Raw genomic sequence first — 21,825 nt, 5'->3', positions numbered from 1 at the left:
ATGTTTTTGACTTAAAATAATCAGTAAATTATATGCTTTAATTTAAGCTATTGACCGTTTGAATAAGTTTAGTTCAAGATACTGTATTACTCAATCAAAAATCATAAATTTGATGATTTCTCGGATATGATATTTATTTCAATGCTGCAGAGCAGCATGGGTCCTCCAGTCTTATATGTTAAAAAATTATGTATTTCTTTTCCGAGTTTGTTTGGCTCTTCTACCGGACCGATTTTCAAATCAAATTGAAGGTATGCACTCACGGATTTTACATCAAGCATCGGAATATATTTATCTACAAAAATAAGTATTAGAAATGGGGAATATTTGATAAACCTAACTCTGCATGTTATTTATTACTATATTTGTTGTATAAACTTAATATAAATATATATCTACACATTTGAGATGGTGGGTGAAAAGGTTTTGCTCACTAGATACAGCCTGTTACAGATGTATTTGCTGTAAGGCACAGTTTCTATAATCAAGGTATTGTAGGTGGGGTGTGGGGTTTATCTACAGTATGTGGATGAGTATTTTTGTTAATACATACTTTTACTTAATCAACCTATCCTGCCTGTTATTTAATCCAACAAATGAGAGATTACGGATGGAAGTAGCTCATATAATCACAGAGGACAAACACAAACAGTACAAATAATTACGTATGAGTTTAATGTGTATATACTGAAGATATAAATCCACAAACATCCAGTCCCTAATAACACTTTAAGGTAATTCAAAAAGGCTATTTTGTGTATAAGATCATAAGAAAAGGTAGACACAATCATACTTATCATCATTTGGGCCTGGATCATCTCCTCTTCAAACTGGACTTCCAGGACAGGGCTAGCCTATACAAATGTCACCTTCAAAACACACCCTCCCCTTTTCACCATCTACTTTAGATGTGTAAATATTTTATTAAATTAAATAATAACAAATACTACATTATTAATGGTACCAGTAGTAAAGGTTTAGAGTTAATCAAATTTGTTAATAATTTTCTAATAAATTGTTTATGCGAGTTTCTTTTAATAGTTCTGTACAGTTTGTCGAAATAGGCTATCATATATTGTTTTTAAACACTCATATTTTTCAATTAAGTATTACTGTAGAAGAAAAAAATTCAACTTTTTAACCTTTTTCCAGTAAACTTCTAACCTAAATTATTATCATAAATATTTGACCTCAGCAAAGTAATAAGTAATTTTATCAAAATGTAATAAAAATGTAATAGAAAAAGGATATTAATGAGATTGTGTTTTTTATTGCATAACATTAGAAAATTCATATTTTCACTCTGTTTCTTTTTACAAGCATACAGCTTATTTTGTGAACTTTCTAAATAAATAGATGTTTGTAAAAATTTATTAATGCTTACAAGAATGACTCATGAAAATTGTCTGTAAAAAAACTTTTAACCTTTAAAGAAACGTATACATATTTGAAAACATGTATATTTGAGTAAGACAGTGTGGCTAAGTATTTTGGTGCTTTAAACTGTATGTATACAATAATAATCAGTTATTTCCCTTTTATCAAGTTTCAAAAATTACTTGGCCTTTAAATAATTTGTGTTTTAAATCACTAATTTACCCCTATTAGGTACTCATTAAAACATTTAATGAGCTAACCATGTTATGCTTGCAAAGAATTAATTGATTATTTTATTTAGAAGCAATTTTAACTAACACAGAAATACCCTGGTTGTGTGGGCGACTGGGTGCACTGGTAAAAAGCCTGCACATTTGCTTATTTTAACCATCTTGATGCTATATTCCATCAATGAGTTATACCTAGATACATCGGTTATTAACTTCATCAAATGAAATTTGTCACATTTCTTCATTTTGGCAGCATTTTACAACAAACTGAACCAAAAAAAAACATTTTCTTGTTCCTTAGTCTATGTACCTACTCTTCAGCCAATTTTATTATTGGATGTGGAACTGGGGGTCAAGTGTATAGAAGTGGTTCGACCAACATTCTATAATACAACTGTAAATTTTCTTATCATCCAGGTTTGTTTGAATGAGGATATTTGGTATTTATAGTAAATTTATCATCAAACATACAACATTGACTATTAGATACTGAAGTAGAAGTTCCATCTATATTGGACTTTTTTAGAGAACGTAGTTGTGTGCGCCAGTCACAGAATGCGCTAGTGACTAAAACTCTATTTTCCACCTTATTTTTTGTTGCTGGTCAAATTGATGGATCATAAAAGTTACTATAGCTCACAATAAGTCATTCCATTAGTTTGAATTGGTAAACAAGATAGTGTATTTGACAGAAATCAGTAATTTAGATCAGCACAATATATTGGTGGCACACATCAACTACAACAATTCTGGTTGAAAAACAGGCGACAACTTTAACATGGGGATGGAATGTCTAAACAGTCAAAGCATACAAGCTATGAGCATCAGCTTGATGGGTAAAAAAGAAATACAAGGTTTTCATAAGTTAGAAGTTTTTATTAATTTACTTTATTAAAGTAATTGGTGGTATGTTTACACTTTACTAAAGGATTTGCATTTACATTTTTACAAATATGTTAAAATATAGTTAAGTATTATATATTGAGCTATATAAGTAACTATACATCAACAAATACAATATTCACATATCAAAATAAAAAAAATGTAGGCTATAATAAGCTCAATAATTTGTGTGACAAGCAAGAGATCGAGAAATACCTTAAAACTGGTACAATGTGATTGCTTGTGTATATCCGAAACATTATTGTCGAGTAAGAACAAAGCGCAGTCTTGATTATTATTTATTGCACATACAATGGTACTTCAACAATATTGTATTGTCATTGAAATCACTTTTGCTAAGCTAAAATCTTAGGTATTTTTGATTATTATGTGTAAAACTTGAGAATATAATTGTTACAGATTGTGCCAACAGTATGGTAAAGGGCAGAGAGGCTGCATGGAAAATCTATGCCTGCCTTGACATAAAACAGCACATAGCTGATCGGGCAGTTAAGTAAATGAATAGCTAACCCTTGTACACCTCTGTACATCTCACAGTATTAGGCACTACCATGTGTTTATAATGATGCTGACACAAGGGTCTACAGTATATGTGGATCTGAAATGCAATACTACTTTTAAATTATTGTCATGAGTAGTTTAAGTAAAGTTTAAGATTGAGCTGAGTCGCCTTGTAGTTTGCCAATGACGTGCCTCACCCATCCCTTGCTCGAGGTTGACTCTATAACAGTAGAGGCTACAGAGCTAGAATCACATTCATCTGCTTCCTTGTCCTCTTGTCTCGCAACGTCCGGAAGATTAACATTTACATTATTGTTCATTCTAAACATCGCCTTCAAGTTTGCAGGTTTTGCAGGAACAGGCGGAGGTACCTTTGGTCTGGTTTGGGTCTCTGTAGAACGAGGCTTTACGAAACCGTGATCAAACATTTCATCCGGATCACTGAATATGGCACTATCTCTAAACACTTCTGAGTCCATCATGGATTCCATGGCCTCGAAGGAACGTTCATAAAAGCTATCTGCAGACCCATCGCTTTCGTGTTCATCTTTTTTCCCAGCGAGTTGAACTGTCGAAGCGATACTTCCGCCATACCCTGATGTTTTATCACCATCGCTAGAAGACGTCAGGTTGGATACTAACGATAACACGGAATACGGTCGTATTCCGAGAAGAGATGCTGCCTTTTTAGAAGGAGTGATCGAGGGAAATAGAACTCTTGGATCGGCATAATCTGACGTTTCAGAACCGTGTGCGATCCTTGCTCCTAACCTCGAACTCCCTTGCTTGTAAGTCGGAGTTTCGTCTTCATTTTCTTTACGCCTCAGTTTGTTGAAAGCTTGAGTCAACTTTGTTCGTCTGTCCGAATCGCTCTCATTTAGTGTTTCCGTACTCGCTCTCAAGCTGGCTAACTTATTTGTCACACTCGAAATAACTGATTTTAAAGCCGCTTTGGTGATTCCGGTTCTGTAAATCTTGTATTCAGGGTGGAAATTGAAGCTTTGTGCGCTCGAGAGATACTCCGTAGTGCTTTCTTCTTCTGTGGTATAGTCTGGCACCGGGAACCTATGCCTCCACCCTAGACGTTTGTCTGTGTCTACGTATCGCTCCATGTCGTCCAGGTGAAGACCCTGAGGTTTATCTGAGGCGATGGTCACAGGCCGCTCTGGCCCAGGCTTGGGATACTCGGCAGAATGTGCAAGAGGGAAGCTGCGAGGCAGGGATCCTGACTTCTTGGTTGCCGTGGTGACTAGCTGTTGTTGCTTGAGCCACACAGCAGGAGAGGTGGGTGTGTCGAGTGACAGTCGTGAGGTACTGCAGGGAAGTGAGTGGTCCGGCGAACTGTCGTACTCGTGGCTGGTGAAGGACTGTGTTCGCTTGAGACTAGCTCTCCGCTCCAACGCCTGTACTGACTCCCACACATTCCTTAGGTTGTCATAGTCACCAGAGTTGGGTAGTCGACAGTTGTAGGTATTTGGGCTCCTGCTCGGCCTGTAAATATACACATAGTTTGGTGAACAGGAATAAGTGTATGGCAAATATTACAAAGAGAGAGTAATAAGTTCAAATGACATCATTAGTAAAATGATAAAATCATAATGAGTAGGCAACTGCTAATGTCAAGTTCAGAGCTTTTGCAGCCAACACAGCCAACATGATAATACTTTTTTTTATTGAACCATATTGTGTTTTATTGAAAAATCTAGAACCAATAGACTTACTTAAACTGACAAAACTTCTAATCTAACAGTTGGTCAATAGCTTGATGATACTTGAGCAATACACTCAAATTTAATGTCACATATTGCTGGACTCAATATGTGACATAATATATTACTTGTCTAATAATCCTCAACAAATCAGGTCTCTCTGAAAAAGGGGCTATAAAATGCAATTCTCAAAATGTCAAATAGGTCAGACTCTCATGCACGTGTGACAGATGACCCTAGGGTCCTAGCTCTAATTAGTTCAGAGCTTGGCCAAGCTTTAAGTATGTTTGGTACTTGTTGATCACAGGCAGAATGACAATCAGAAGTTACATCAAACTCAATTTAGCAAGATTTAGCCACTACCAGCATGCTGTTGTCAAATATTGTATATTATATTGTACCACACATATCCAAATGTGCCGGTACCTAACTTGGTTGTCACTTGATCATCCATAACAAGATCAACATGTTAAGTGTATAGGTGGTCTTGAATGAACATTGCATTGTATCATTGACTTTTGAATAGTACTGAAGTATCCAAAAGTACCCATCTACACAAGCCATTGCCAATTTATCATAAAATAAATAAATAAATAAAAATGCCTTTATTTATCAAGCGTTTCTCAGTACAAATACTGCTTCTCAGAACAACTTTCGTCAATAACAATATAAAGCTAACAACAAATAAATAGAGCATAACAAAACAGAAACAAGACAATATGAGTAACAATAATTAACCATTAGTGCACAATTCTTTGATCTTAACTCTAAATGATGATAAAGAATATTTTTTGAGGCCAGAGGGGAGGTCGTTGTACAGTTTTGGACCGAAGTACGAGAAGCTTCGTCTCCCAAACTCAAGCCTCACTCTTGGAAAGCGAAGCTGGAGACCACCATGGCGGGTACTGCGCTGAGAGACCTCCTCCCGGAAAGAGAGCCTCTCAAGAAGGTACTGTGGCTCCTGTAAGACAAGAGCCTTGTGCACCATGCAGCACGTCATGATCCTGCAAACAGTGTCTACTGTTGTCATCCCCGCTACAGCTCTATAGGGAGAGATATGTTCAAATTTTTTGAGGCAAAATATGAAGCGAATAGCTGAATTTTGCAGTTTCTGCATTCGGGTCATGTCTACTCCAGAGATGCTGTTTCCATAAGCAGGGAGACAATATGTAAACACCGACAGGACTAGTGACTGCATGAGGCGCAGCTTCGCAGATTCTGGCAGCAGACTTCTAAACCTGTACAGCCCTCTCAGCCTTCCTAACGCGCGCTGCGAAGCATGTGTGACATGGTCAGAGAAGGTGAGGCTGCTATCAAGCACAACGCCATATCATACACGGAACATAATTGAATGACCACCTCACAGAGTGCTGGTATCAAAATTCTATTTTCTCCCCTAGTTGTATTACCGTGACATTTTTATCTCACCTGGCAGGTTTGGTGTCCTCCTCCTCATCACTTGTGTCTGCTGCCCGTCGTCTGCTGATCAGCTGTTTCTGCTTGCTCAGTATACGCTGGAACTCCCTGTTCTGCATCAACAGTTGACCCACTATCTCCTCCAAGGTCCGTTTCCTCTCATTGGGTCCCCGGTCATCCACCTCCGCAGCCGTGGTCAGGTCTGACTCGGATATCCTCAGTTCTGTGGCCGATGTTGCGTCCAGTCTTATCTCCGTCTCCTCCTCCGCCAGCAAACAGCTCGGCTCCGACTTGCGCCTCATTCCTATCCGTTCCTGACAAACCAGTCACCAAATTAAATATCAGCTGTAGAATATACTAGCTCTAGAAACTACAAATAATTACAGTCTTTACAGTAATTACTACAGGTGTGAAGTATATGCCAATCAATGTGAATAACTATAACTGGAAAAGTAACTTTTTAAAGTAGGTAGGTAGTTATTTCTAGTGATGTGCGTATCGATACAAGGACCGCAAAATATCGATATTTTGTAGCGATACGTGGGAGTGTATCGATATGCCCGTATCGATACACCTATAGCCAATATAGTATCGAATATCGTATTGCTTATTTATTAATATAAATCTTATTTTTATGGTAAGAAATTTGTCTTCCCATCTTCCTCCCCTCAAAAGAAGTATTGGAAATTTGATATTTTACCCTAATCTTCAAAAACACTGATAAAACATGTATTTTCAGCTATGTTTTGCAATTACCTCAAAACTAGGGCCACCATTAATGGAAGTGGGGACCCTCATTGTCCATATTATCACGGCCGCCTTTAACTCCAGGCTGCGGCCTTCGAACTGGCAACGTCGCAAGTGGTGTTGTAACAGCTGATTTTTTTGTAAGCAACTAATGGTATTTGTGTATTTACGAAAGATTGATTACTGGACTATGACAATATTTACTCTGCTTAAAAATGAACAGCTATAGATTTTAATTCATATTGTTTCAATTTTCAATTATGTATGTTTTATTTTTAATATTTTAATAAATTTATGTTCATAAATTAAAAATGAAATCAATAAAGTGCAAATTAATGAGCTGATGTCACCTGTCTGTCATGTTATCTTATGGGACGTCTGTCACTGAACAACACCACTTGCAATGTTGCCAATTCTAACAGGCCTTGGCCTGTAGTTAAAGGCGGCCGTGATATTATACTATTTAATGTGTAAGTGGCATACCCACCATCATTATTAGTACTTTTTGGTCCAATTAATTATCCCTGTGTAAAAACTAGGAAAACAATAACAAAATGTTTTCCAATTTGAGGGTTTACCGGAATTTGGAGGTTATGTATGTATGTTTGATACAAATAAAAAGACACAGGAAGGGCTTATAATATAATAAGTTATTAATAACCTATTATAACCCTCTTTACAAGCTTGTAAGTAACATAGTATTTGTCTATGCAGCTTGTATATTTGAGATACTTAATTTTTTTATATAAATTATAAATAAACAATACGATACGATATTTTATCCGATACAGATAAAAATCGATACATGAGGATACGATACGGTACACGTATCGATACACCACGTTCCGATACGTATCGATACGCAGTATCGATACATTGACCCGTATTGCCCATCACTAGTTATTTCTTTATTCCCTGTTCTTGAGTGTAAGTTCTATATTACCCAATCTAAAAATATGGAAATGGTTGTTCTGCTCGTACGGTACTTAATGGTACCATCATTTGATGAAAAAGTTTCAGGACTTATTGTTTATAGTATTAGCTGAATTCCCCTATATGGAAGAAGCTAATGCCATAGCTGCAAGGGTAACACCTATTTTAATGAGAATTATAGTACTCTAAACTAAGTACTTCCTTGCTGAGGAACTTTTCACAATGGAATTTAAAAATATAAATATCTGCATTAACTCCAACTCAAAAATACAGTTGACATTGATTAAAAAGAAAGGTGAGTAAAGGGCACCTTCGGATAAACTTACCATAACATTCTCGGAGGATAGTGAATCTTTCTTGTCTCGGCTCTGAGTGTTGCGACGTAATCTTTGTTGGGCCTGTTAAAAATGTCAAAATTAGTGTTAGTAAAAGAAAATCTTTAAATAGTCCAAAAAAGAAAAATAATACACTATATAGGACTATATCTTTCAATTCCTTGCCAAAAAAAGTTAAAATATTGCATAAATGAGTTAAACTGTTAAAAAAGCTAAAAGGAAAGACCAAAATAATTTCTTAATTACCCTTTACACCATTGGCAGACATGTTGACAACCTATAATTATTTTTACTACAAAATATTATTTGATACAACACTTGTTTGGCCATATCTGATGTTGTGTTTAACGCTTTATGTTGTGGGTTGTTATGCTATGCTGAATAGGTTATTAAAATGTCAAGACTTTCAAGCTTATTTACTCACCTTCAAGCAAATGTTTGACTCAGAGTTTCTTGATGTTCTAGATCTCAATCGAGCTCTAATGCCTGTCTCAGACTTCCGCCTCCCTCTATCTGTCCCTCTTTCTCTTTCTTGCTTCCTCTTCTCCAAGTATTCAGGGGCTGAGTGTTGTCTTTTGGGTGTTCCCTTTTCAGCAAGGATCTCATCTGTGATCACATTTCACATTATAAATGTGACTTATATTATGATTATGGTTGTGAATGCCTTATACCTGCAGTGTATGCCTCTCGCTCGCAACCATACAAGTCTTGGGCAGTGGGAAGAGATTCTATGAGTGTCGCTTGTTGCTTTGCTGTTAAAGACACTGTAGTAGTAATTTTTCTTGGCTTTTTGAAAAGTTTTTTTGGGATGCTGGCTTTAAAACGGAAATAATGTGGATTTCAATTGAAAAAAAAAAAACTTAAATTCCTGGATAGGTTTGACAACGGAGATTCACTTAATTTTAATTTGATGGTTTTTGCTTTTTAACGTGGTTTTTAGTTAGATGTTTGTTATTTTCTGTGTTGGCAGTCTTGTGTGCAACTTTTCCTCATCTGACTTTACCGCAGACAGTTTAGGTATAATCAAGGCTCTACAACAGTTTAAATTAAATTTTATAAAATTTATCTTAATTTTGATAAATGTATTAGAAAAATAAACATTGTTAAAACTGGCACACAAACAGCACCTTAAAACTGGATACTCACGTGAGCAGTTTGTTTTATGTGCCAATCTAGCTTCCAGTGATTCAGCCTCTATACAAGCCTTAAACAAACAAACTATTCCACATTCTAGACTTCTAACAGGGATCTACTCACCGTCTGTCCTGTTCTGTCCCAGTTGCATCACCAGCTGTCTAGCATGAGAGGGAATCACAGCATTGTAGTTCTCCAGAATCACTCTCTTCAACTGCAGTGACCATTCTCGCTTCTGTTCTAGGTTGCGAGCCTGTGATAATTATACGGGGATTTATTGTTACTGGGTTGAACATATGATGCTAGTGGAAAACAGTATTGCAGATAAAACATACTTTTTTGTCATACTGCAGCAAAAACAGCCATATTTAATACGTACACTGCGGGTTAAAAGTAGTATATTTACTCCCTAGGGAGTTAGTCGGCTGTTGTAAACCGTTGTAAATTTCAATTGTAAGTAATCGTATGGATCAAAATTATTCATCGATTGATTTATTAGGTTAGGTTTTAGCTTATGGTTGCATTCTTGTCAATAGTTCGACATATCGATGGTATAATGTACAGTAACACAAACGTTGTAACTCGGAGATTGTTTGGACCACATTCCATACTTGGTCAATATGACACTTTTTTAGATTGGAAAACGATAGGGAACTGGGTAAAATTATTTAGGATAACAGCTTAAAAAACCATAAAAATAATCGGTGGGTACCGCAAAACTCTTTGTACACCGGCAAATGTTGAAAGAGTGTGAGTCGCAGTAACTCAAAGTCCAAAGAGGTTTGCCAGGATGCTTTCGTTGTTGGAAGCTTTACGTTGGCTCTTTGCTTTCTTTGGGGGTTCTCCCTATAAGCTAATTGAAATTTAAAGGTTTTTCTAAGTTGCCCTAGAGATTTTCTTGAAAATTGTCCAAGAAACTAATGTGATTCCTGAAGAAATGTTGGAAGGAGGATTCAATGGGATTTTCAAGTGACTGAAAAGGAATGTCAAGTAGGACAAGGACGTCACTTGAAGGATTTTGTTTTCAAGACATGGAAAAATGACTTTGTTAAATGCCAAAATATAAGCTGTGTTTTGATGTGCTATATATACGTATAGGGTAAATAGTGTTGAATTTGTACCATAAATTGGGGCGGTTTCATTGCCTTACCCTTAGAAAAAAATCTTGAGGCTACTTTGAAATAAAGATATAACTTTTTAATATACACAGTATACCTGGAGGGTGTATTGCAGACGAGGATTGTCGAAAGGAATGACATGGAAGCTGAGCGGTTCTCCTGGTACACTCTCTATCAGCATCAGGTTGGAACACTGCAATTATAACATCAGGTTAGAGCTATGACCCATATCATTTGGACAGAGGCGTTTTTTAATTGTGCTTTTCAAAGTTCATGCAGCTTAGCTAAGACAATGATTGGAGTAACAAAACATTGCTATTTTGCTAGACTATTCCATGGACTACATCAGATGGTAGATTCGATTTGTCTCAATTAAAATACCTGAGATAATCCTTCTACTATGACTGCCTAGGTCAGTCAACATTTTCCCTGTTAAATAAACCAAGGAGGTTTTGATATAACTATTCTTATATGATTACAACAATTTTACATTTTTAAGAATTTACTGCTTTAAAAAAATAAATTTTAAATTCTTCCAATGATGGACGTTGTCGTTATTTAAAAAAAAATACTTGAAGGACTAATGTTTTACCGATGATTCACCTTCATGGTGTCAAAACTTTAAGTTAAATGAAATGTAAGCCGCCGTTAGCACATTGCAGCTTAAAACTTTGATACTGCTATATGATGAAACATGTGCAAAATGGTGCATATGAGTGAAATAAAACGTACATAAAAAAAAAAAACAAGCAAAGAAAGTTTTTGGAATAATATCCCTCTACTCAATATACTTACCATTATATGCGCTTTATATCCAAGTATGCCTTCTTCTTTCTTTTTGGTAATGAGAAGAATTTGATCAAACAAGAAGACATGCCTCAGCGCCTTCGCACCGGACACCCTGAAGGTTCCTTCAGCACAAAGCTCGCCAAAAGTTGTCAAGTCTTCTCCCTATAAGAGTCAACATGGTTAAAAACATTAGGTTTAACAATTACTTAGGTTTGCTGCTAAAGGAAGGTTAAATAATTGTGTTTTTAGTCAAATCATAACATAGTATGAAATAAATAAGTTTGCCAAATTTGATCAAAAATATTCTTTAAAAAACCCTGCCCCCAGCAAACCTGCAGGCTAAGTGAATTTCCATTTGCCTGATTGATTTTTTTAATTTTTACTCAAATACATCCTTAAAGTCAAATTAATCCCCATTTAAATAAAATTACGTTTAACGAGTACAGTAAAACCCCGGTTAACCGAAATAAAGGAAGAAGAGCCGTTTCGGATAGCCTATGTATTACCACAGTGTGTAGGAAAAATGAATTTAAACAATGTCTACTATATAATACAGTTTTTTTATTTCAGCTACAAAAATGTTCCAATGAGTCAGAACATGGTCAGAACTAACGAGAAAATGGCCTCTCTGTTCACATATTACTTATATTTAAGCCCTGATATTAATTTATGGAACCGTTTCAGTCAACCCGAGTTTCGGTTAACCCCATTTCGGTTAACCGGCGTTTTACTGTACTTTGTTTTTTTTTTCTACAGGGAAAGTAAATGTTTATAGTTTGTTGTAAAGTAAATATATTTTCCAAAATTTATCAAACGCCATGGTGTTTTTGTTGTTTTTTTTTGTTATGCAACGCTGTATTACCAGTACAGAGGCAGAAACTTTTTAAGGACTTTTTGAAGAGCCCTTGTTTCTTTACAATATAATGTTGACATCTATTTTAAGTTAGCATCAATTTTTGACAGCCTGATAAAAAATACCGCCAGGGTCCAGATCTCCCTTGGAGTCAAACCAGAAACGTTCAGATTTTAAGGTGCAAGCAGTATAACAACACAGTGAACGTTGATTCCAGGGTTGCCACCTCAGGTTAGGGAAAAATCGGGACATTGCCCCCCTCTCCCCGAATTAACATAGGCTTATATACGGGCATAAGGAACCAAAATTGAGATTGTCCCGGCAGAATCGGGACGGGTGGCAACCCTGGTTGATTCAGTGACTTAGGACTATTGTAGTACCTGCCAGCCCAGCAGCAAGCTCTGTATCTCTTGCACCCTAACTGCGTGTTCATGCCTGCGCTTCATCTCATTGATGTGGTGTGCGATGGCAGTCATGGTGGAGAGTGCGTTCACAATATCGCTGTAGCCCGGTGTGTCTGGGGACGACTGCTTCACTATGTTCTGCAGCAAACAAACAACAAACCAATCAGTATTACTTTGTGCTGGCACTAACGCTTTAGAAAGTAACCCTTCCCCTTGGTAAATTAACAATTCTTTAACCCTCCTTATCTAAAAGTGTTTCTTGACAAAAGATGGCACGTCAAAGTTGAGAGAGCACATCTTTATTTAAACTATTATTTTTATTATTATTACTACAACCAGTTGAGGTGGGGACGCCACCTAGGTGTGTATTTAAACACAAATATGGGTGAAGGTCAGTCCTAGCTGTTTTCTTAGCCAGGACCATTTATTAAAAGCCGAACGATCAACGAAAGCTGAATCAAAGAAAACTGGATCAAGGAAAGCTGGGCTGGGTCCAATTGTTTTGAACCATCAAAAAGCAACTAAATTTCTTAGGACCAAACCGGAGACCTTTCAATTAATAGGTGATCACTATAACTACTCAGCTACCCAGTTATATAACATAACATAGTGATGTCTGAAATTGAGAAAATTAAAAAGATTTGTTAATTTTTCAATCGGTTTGATGGAGATAAAAAATGTTTAAATATGTGAACTAAACTCACTCAACAAATTGCAGAGACCCTGTGCGATACAACTGCTGTACAAAAATGATATGTGGCCTTTGCCGTTCAGGCTCTTCCTTGCTCGGTACAAGTACATTTCTACCCCAACAAACCAGAGCTAAAAGCGCACAATTGTCCTATGAGCTTGTACCCTCTGTATGTTACTTGCTCTGTGGTCCCATTGAGAGAATAGAATATTCACTTAAATGGAAGCCCGCTAACGTAAACCATTTAGCTTAATCACTTAAACACATCTACAACAGTAGTTAGTTACTCTTTAGTACAAACACATTTCAACTACAGCTGCTTGTACTACCTGAAGCAGTAGGTGGTACTTGAGTACCCTCTGTATGTTACTTAATCCTCACATGTCCCATTGAGAGATAATAGAATAATCACTTAAACACATTTTGACATCTACACATTCCAACTACAGCTGCTTGTACTACCTGAAGCAGTAGGTGGTACTTGAGTATCCTCTGTACAGGTTTGAGCAGGTAGGAACCGAGGGGTAATGTGTGGTGAAGAGCCATCTGACGTTCTCGGAACATCTTGACAGTGTTCTCTTGCCTCATCAACTCTGTCAGAACACTCACCGTCCTGAGAACACAACAACTAGGTACACACAATGTTTGGTACACATAGGTTGACTTTTGGTTACTGATAAAGACATGCAGAGTTGAATAAGCTACTGTAGTCAGGTTGGGTAGCAGGAAAATATTTCAGTTCTGGCAGAGAGGCTGCAATTTTAGGTGGTTATAGTATACAAGTTTCTGAACCTAAAACCGCCCAGACCCCAATTTTTAAGGACCTCGGTCGTCCGTAATGACGTCATCAAAATCCGTAAGAGGATGCTGGGTCCCCATGAATTGGCTATAACGACCGAATGCCTGAACCGATTTTTCATGAAATTTGGCACACAAGTGCTTGAATACATTATCTTGGCCTGGGTTGAAAATGGTCAAGTTTCATCAAGTAATTTCAAAATGGCGGCCAGTAAAACCTAAAATTAAAAAAAAATCATTCAGTGTTTTGTGTTCTCAACTCCCTCCAGAGATCTGCAGCAACCTATTCACTTTCCTTGCAATAAAATTTGATGTACGTTACATTGCTTTCCGTCTCTGCATTTCATGGAATAGGCAAAATACCCCCACCACAGCCAACCTGCGTATTAAGTGAGTTTCCATTTCCCTGATTTGATTTTCAATTAAATCAATTTCAATAACATTAGGTTTCATGAGTACCTAGGTTTGCTGCCACAGGGAGATTAATAAAGTGAGTTTTTATTAATATATTAATAGCTTAGTTTGAAATAAATAAATTTGCCAAGTTTCATTAAAATATAATCATAAACAAGCAAACTACAACAGTTTATGTACTCTCCGTAATAATAACATGGGAATTTTAAATTTACAATGTTTTAAATTTTCTCCTTAAACTGTTGTTGTAGGCTGATTAATAGCTATGGTCTTGCCTGTCTGACCTTTGTGACAGAATTGTTCAGTATCCAATCAGGGTTTACGACGCCAAGGGTCTGTTTACAGGCTCTTAATCAACTTCCACAGGTGTTGGGTAGAATATTTTGTGATCCGAGTCTAATTAAATAGTGTTTACAATTTATAGCTACTTAAATTAAATTTGTACCTGGGATAGTTGGTGCAATATTCGGTGTAGATAGAGAATCCGTCGTTGTTTCGCACAAAGCAACGAGCCACCAGCACAGGGTCTAACCCACACTTCTCTAGCTCTTTTAGGAACTTGCTGCAAACAAACAACAAACATAATGAGAACTGATTTTCAATAAGGACTAGAAAAGCACAGTCATTCCCTTGAACAGGATAAGCTACACACAATACATAAACTGATAAAAATATTTGTTATTTATTTTATAAATTATAGTTAAGAGTTTTATCACAAAAAACAAAAACCTCTCTTTAATGCACTTACCAAAAGTAACATGTAAGTTTACTTTTTTACGCTGATTATTTTTTCATCAAAAGTTTTTCCATGTGTTTTTTTTTACGTATAGCCTATGTTGGCTATTATCATTTTTACAATGATGCTTGATAATCAGTTCAGCTGTCCCTTGCAATCATGGCACAAACTACTTTGATAACTTTTCTCTTCATTAGGCATTGAACTGGTTTGAGGGATTGAGGTTTGAAAAAAGATTGTCTTGAAGTTTTGTTTTGAATGTCTAATATTTTTTTACCAAATTTAAGCTGCCCTTGAGATTTTTAAGACACTGCTGTAATCTATTCAGACAGGGTACTATAAATTCTTCATTATAGGGCACAGTACATTGTTACATTACATTACTTTACTTTGTTATATCTACAGTTATCTTTGGTGAAGAAATATGCTAAATGTTTGATCATCATCAAATTTCCATAGAATGTTGGACTGATTTTCCAAATGATTTTGAGAAATAAAAATGTATCTAAAATTAAAAACCCGATATTTGCTCTCCTAAGGAGGTATTATATGTGCTAGTATTACACTTTGAAATGTGTTTCATTTATGTAGCTTTGAAAAAAGACACGAATATTATTACCTGTTAAAATGGTAAATCTCTTCAATATTGCTGAAGAGGTCTTCCATCTGGGTATCAGAGAGGGGACAGTCTGTGCTGCCTTGCCACCTCTCCTTGTAGCCCTGTACAACAATACTAGAGTGAATACATGACATACGGTGTTAGAAACAATAATATTTGCTTGATTATAATACTCTTAAGGTTCTTACTTTATTTAAGTACAAATTTAACATAGGAATAGAGCGTCTAGTTCTATGAAGAGTTAAAGGTGATAGCCAACCACTATACTTTCCATTCACTGCCATTTAAATGACTCAGAGAATTCCAAAAAACACTGCGCCTGAGAAGCATGTTCAGTATTGGAAACTTGTTGGAAACTGATTGGAAACTTCCGAGGTCGGAAGCCATTGCCTGTCTGGCCTTTGCGACAGAATTGTTCAGTATCCAATCAGGGTTTACGACGCCAAGGGTCTGTTTACAGGCTCTTAATCAACTTCCACGGGTGTTGGGTAGCATTTAGCTGCATGAATGCTCTTTTTTAAATGATCGATTTTACACTAATAATATGTTTTGTCAAGCAAAATTCTAGCTGTTATTAATGCATTGTTCATGTTCCTCTAAATTGACCAAAGTATTCCAATAATTTTTCTTTTTTCGTCTAACTGCAGTAAAAATTTGTTTTCAATATGTACAATGCAGGTTTTAAACAGCTCTTTTACTACCTATAGGGAGTAAAAATCAGTTGGATTAGTTGACGTTAGCAGTATATTTTGCTCACTTGTTAACTTTGATTTCAACGAATCAGTTGTATATTGAAAGAATTGAAAGTATTATCCATTGTTTTCAACTAATTTGTTGCTCATTTTTCATTAGTTTTGACTGGATTAAAATTAATTTACGTTGGATCTAAGAAGGTGGATGACACCGGAAACGGTTTAATACAATGAAAATCAAATAAATTCAAGTAAGCTATATCAATGGTTATAATAGCTATATCAATAGTGTTAATAGTGTATTATATCAATAGTTCGACTTGTTGATATCGGTGGTATAGTTTACTCGAAAACAAACATGATGGATGGAAATGATTCAATACCTTACTAAACTTGTTCACAATATCAAAGTTAATTGAAAATAAGATGGAAGTCATTTTGGGACAATGACATGAAAAGTAGCTTTTGTTTGGTAACTTGGTTTGCTTAAATAATTGTGCAATAACATTAATGTTTCCTCTTTGGTATTATTTATAGATTTTCGCAAGGTAACTGTCCACAACCTGGTCTTGCTACCATCCAATGTCGACTTTTGTAAGATAGTTTTATTATTATTGATAGCCCAATAAAGACTTGTATCTGGGTCCCTAATCCCAATTTAGATCTCACTTTAAATCAAACCAGCGATCTTTAGATTTGAAGGCGAGCTTTCTAACCACTTAGTTAACTAAAAATGCATTTAAATATCAAAATTTAAATGGAATAATTATTTTATCAACAGTAATAACTAGAACCTGAAACTAATTATTAAATTTAAAACCATGTTGGAACGAAATTGGTTATTTGCAAGAGAAAATAAGGTCCACAAATCAGTTGCAGACGATAATGAGCAGTTTGGAGAGGAGCCAGCCAACCCCCCCCCCCAACATGCCTAACTCCCCCCCCCCCACAGATCTGCTGCTACTGGAGTCTGCAGTATACACAGCAACTTTCACATCAGCCTCACATCTGCAGACCTCAAGGTCATTATACCACAAATGGAAAACAATGCTCTCTTCATACCACACTCAATGCTTCCTTGAACTGCTTCTTATCGCTTATATATTTTTCATCCTCTGATGAATAATCTGCTTGGTTTCTTTTACTACGTTTTTTGTATGGATTTCCAAATGTTGTCTTCATCATATATATAAACTTCAATGTCAACACAGTTTTGTAACATAAGAGTTTCTTGTGGTTTATGAATTAAAAAAGAGCATTAAGAGGTTATAGACCAACAGTTGGATAAGTATGACGGATTAACTTTAGGAAGCAAAGCAAAATAAAAATTGAAGAAAGGAAGAAAGCAAAGATAAATTGAACATTTTGAATACATGTTACCTGACACTATAATCAATAGGAACCGTCTAAACCACAATCTTGTTACCTTTTACGACAACATGTTCGAGGAAGTGTCATTAATTATTAATATCTCAATAATAAATAGCACTTGGGTCCTGATTAATCCCTTTTCAAGTTCAAACTGGCAACATGACACTTAATCTTTCAACCTCTCTGCTAAATTTAACCAGTTCAATCATCAGTCATTTTACAAGACTTAAAAATTTCTATACTGAGAGATATTTCATATCAAGTACTTAAGTCATTCCGTAAAAAAAAATGTAAATACGTATTGTACATTATTTAATCATTTGTTTAGAAGATTCTCTGGGTTTTTGCAAATGAATTGTGTCTGCTAACGTTTACTACATTCGATATCAGGATTCCAAGGCCAGGTTGTTAATTAGCAGTTAACGTGCTCTGGGAAAGTTTGCAAATCGATTGCAAGGCGCTTTCTATTGACTTCTGGGGATTGTACTATTCAAGACCGAGGTGCAGTTCTACAACACATACAGAGACTTCAGTAGTTATGGTATTGGTATATTTCTTTAAAAGTACTGAGTGATTTGATTATTCCACTATTGCAATATTTGGAAAATATATATCTCAAGTCTAAATATCAAGCTACTGTAAAGGCAATATGCAGTTACATTGGATTAAATAAACTGAATATAGTTTTAAGGAATGTTTATTGTCCGATAGGGCTTGAGGCCATTGATGTCTTCTATTTATTCCTCGTCGGAATGGTTAGAATACTAACTTTTAATTTATTACAACCTTATAGAACTTTATTGTACAAGTAAATTTGTTCATCCACTGGTTTTTGTAACTTGAATAAAGGGCATACTGTAAATTCAATCTAAACAGAAGAGAATCATTTAGCTTACACCAACGTCCAGCCTACTCAAGCGTTATATCACACTTTAAACACACAACATGATGAGAGCTCTACACGTTTACTATCCAAAGTTTTGATTCTATGGGCTATCACAATCACCTCAGTAGTAGCAGTTAAATATCTTTAGAATTGAGCCATTCACCCATTAGCCATGCTAATAGCCAACAAATCAAATTTGTTGGTAGCAGCTCCTACATTATTTTACAAGGTAATGAGGTATGCAAGCCTAAAATTAGAATCGATGGACAGTTTACGTTGAGAACACGCTACAAGTGATTTCTTTGATCTCATTTTGACACTGCTTGATTGTACTTTATTGTATCCCAAACCAAATCTCTCTTGACACTAAAAATATGTTTGAGGACATCAGGTATTATTAATGAGCTTGGATCGCAACTCACCAAAATAACTTGTCTGAGATCAGCGACATAGACAGCTTCCGTCTCGATGATTTCGATGACGACTCTGTCTCGGTAGCTGAGGTGAGGACGGGAAGGAGGGGGACTGTGTACCCCACTGTCTGCAGAACCTGCACGAACAAGTCAGTAAGTAGTCTGTAGGTTAATAGTGAATGGTAGTAGGTAATAACCTAAAAATAAAACTAAACAGAAGATTGAAACATAACCTCAAAAAAACACAACAGGCTATATAAGGAATAGAACATTACAAAACTAAAAAACGATTATTTGAGAATCAATCAATCATAAATTACCAATTAATGTGATAGGGACGCCCCTAGGTGTTGATTTTAACCCAAATATGAATGAAGAACAAAATGATATGATCTGTGTAGCTTTGTTAAGCCCCTGTCACACAGAGCTGGTTTCCCCACCGCTAGTAGCTAGCAGCTAGAGCCAGAGGATAACCAGCATCGTGTGACTTATTCTCCAGCTGCTAGAAACACTCGCATGAGCTGGTATCTCCAGCCGCTGGAGGGTTTAAACCGTTTAATATTCCAAGCACTTGATACTTCTATGATAGCTGATCATAGACAAAATATCACATCTAATGCCAACAGACGATTTTTGTTTTACAACACAGTGCCAATCACAGCGTCAGACTTTTAGCTATAGTTCCCCAGCTTCGTCTGACATAACTTCTAGCACGCTGGAGAATCAGCAACTGAAGCTGCTGGATCTCGCAGTGAGAACTAGCTGCTGAAACAAGTCCCGAGTGACAGGGGCTTTACTAAGACCAGCTGATTCATTAGTCAGGACGGGTCTACCATTAATTTATTTAAAGCAAGGACAGCTAGGTTCTGTATCAAACCATCAAAATGTTCCACAATTTTCTCAGATCGAACCGGCAACCTTATGATTACTAGGTGAGCACTATAACGACTAACCGGCTATATCTTTAGTGGGGTCTTGCTTTATAAAAAAATATAACTAATCAACACAGGAAAACTAACCTTGCGAGGGGGCCTTAAGCCTATGCAGTGCTGAGGGTCTCTTCCCTTCATCACTGTCCTCCAGAGACTCTATGGATGCCAGATAAGCTACACTCTTCACTCCCACTCTGCCACTACAACAACTGCTGGTCACTGAAACATCATCAGGCCAAAACATTAAAAATTCTCCACTTGATCCACTTCATATTGTCAAGATAGTTGAATGCAATTCGCTGAGCTGAAAAACTATTTGATGATCGAAGGGCTCTTCCTACTCTTATGCAACAATAAGTCTCATTATAGTAGGTGAAAACTATGTGTGGGACAATCTACAACAAGATTTCCCTTCTTTAGCCGTAACTGAAAATCAAGGGGTTTAGGTGTCTGAATAAATGAGGAGACAGATAAACTTGTTAAGGGAGGAGCTGTACTCCTTCCATCATACCTGGATTTCTTTTGTGAGAGGAAGCTTAGCCAGAAAAAAATGTTTAGGCCTACAAGATAAAAAGTTTCTAATGCTCTTCTAGGGTAGGCAGGCCAAGGAATTACTTGGAGACTTTACCATGTAAGAAGGTATGTATGAGATCATAATCAGATTGAGTAAGAAATTATTGAGAATTTAAATAGGATTTTGTAGGCTCAGGAGGACACCTTGAGAAAAATTAACATCATACAGGATAACTTGCCAGTTAAGGAGATAACTCCCAGGCACCTTTTAGCTGATTGTGAGGCAGTTGGGCAAAAGATAATCAAGAAATTGGGAGCTAACCAGGTAGGTGACAATTAGGGGTTTCTCTCTACTAACCCTACTGGAATCTGGAATTCAATAAGGAGTTAAGGTGATAGGGGTCCTCAAAGTTTTTTGTCAAGAGGCAGTAGATCTTCCTATACTATCACTATTAGTAAGGGCTGCTTACCCGACGATGATGAAGATGACGAGGATGATGCTATGGAGATGGCAGAGAGAGGGCGGTACGCAGGTGCACAGCGAGGCGCAGGCGGAGGTGTAGGCGGGGGTGCAGGCGCTCGACCTATTAGGGCGTCATACATCCCCAACAATGTCGGCACCAGGTCCTCTGCAGTTGTTGTGCCTGCAACAATTGTAACATATGTAAACATAAAAATATACGAAAAAAAATATGAACCTAAGACAAGCTAGGTTGCACAAGGGGATGAACTGATAAAGGGAAGTGGATGGATGATAAAGAAATGTCATAAACACTGGGATGGTAGGCAGCTTACAACCACTATGATGGCACTAAATAGTACAGAAGTATCAGAGGTCCTAAAGCTAAGCAGAAATTGACTGAGGAAAACAGGTGCTTTATTAGTTACTGAGTCTTGAACTTGAAGATGGGACTTCCAATCAAGAGCTTTTGTGCAGAAAATGCTATGAGCAGGGGAAACAGCCTTCCTCAAGGGGAATCATTCAAGGGGAAGGTAAGGGAACAATTGTAAAGAAAATCTCAGAATTGATAAAGGATCTGGGATTTATCAATGGATGCGTTCCTGCAATGAGGGTGTACAGTAAGCTGAGTATTTGTGTGTAACATAGTAATCAAGCCTAATGCCCCTCGCTGTTGATAAAAAAACTCTAGCAGAACCCAATCTTATCAGAAATAAATGTTTTTCTTCATATGGCAGGTGTGCAAAGAGGTTTATTTCACAAAAATACTTTTGAACAATTGCACAAGTGAGAAGATTATTGTTAACCTATGGTTGTGTACTTATCTTATAAAACTTTGAAATTTAAATTGA

At 36.6% G+C, this 21,825-nt stretch overlaps 1 protein-coding gene across 2 annotated transcripts in view; it reads right to left on the bottom strand.

Moving 5' to 3' along the window:
* Window positions 1-2,481: 2,481 nt before the first annotated feature.
* The window catches only part of LOC128999515 (uncharacterized), a 125,156-nt gene continuing 105,812 nt past the window's right edge, over window positions 2,482-21,825 (bottom strand). For both annotated transcript variants that reach the window (XM_054426078.1, XM_054426079.1), the window contains exons 2-15: window positions 20,985-21,158; window positions 20,089-20,220; window positions 19,079-19,206; window positions 15,708-15,808; window positions 14,798-14,914; window positions 13,603-13,753; window positions 12,426-12,587; window positions 11,199-11,354; window positions 10,501-10,596; window positions 9,409-9,538; window positions 8,576-8,757; window positions 8,143-8,214; window positions 6,149-6,450; window positions 2,482-4,502 (exon numbers count right to left, since the gene is read on the bottom strand). In XM_054426078.1, the coding sequence (XP_054282053.1) occupies window positions 3,161-4,502; window positions 6,149-6,450; window positions 8,143-8,214; window positions 8,576-8,757; window positions 9,409-9,538; window positions 10,501-10,596; window positions 11,199-11,354; window positions 12,426-12,587; window positions 13,603-13,753; window positions 14,798-14,914; window positions 15,708-15,808; window positions 19,079-19,206; window positions 20,089-20,220; window positions 20,985-21,158 (3,245 nt within the window). In that variant the 3' untranslated portion in view covers window positions 2,482-3,160. The remainder of the gene's footprint in view (window positions 4,503-6,148; window positions 6,451-8,142; window positions 8,215-8,575; window positions 8,758-9,408; window positions 9,539-10,500; window positions 10,597-11,198; window positions 11,355-12,425; window positions 12,588-13,602; window positions 13,754-14,797; window positions 14,915-15,707; window positions 15,809-19,078; window positions 19,207-20,088; window positions 20,221-20,984; window positions 21,159-21,825) is intronic.

The sequence above is a fragment of the Macrosteles quadrilineatus genome, unplaced genomic scaffold, assembly GCF_028750875.1.
Source record: "Macrosteles quadrilineatus isolate MER2022 unplaced genomic scaffold, UCM_ALF_1.0 Scaffold_8__2_contigs__length_117827958, whole genome shotgun sequence".
NCBI lineage: Eukaryota > Metazoa > Arthropoda > Insecta > Hemiptera > Cicadellidae > Macrosteles > Macrosteles quadrilineatus.
Note: the sequence above shows the minus strand (reverse complement) of the source record. Positions and strands in the feature narration are given on the sequence as shown.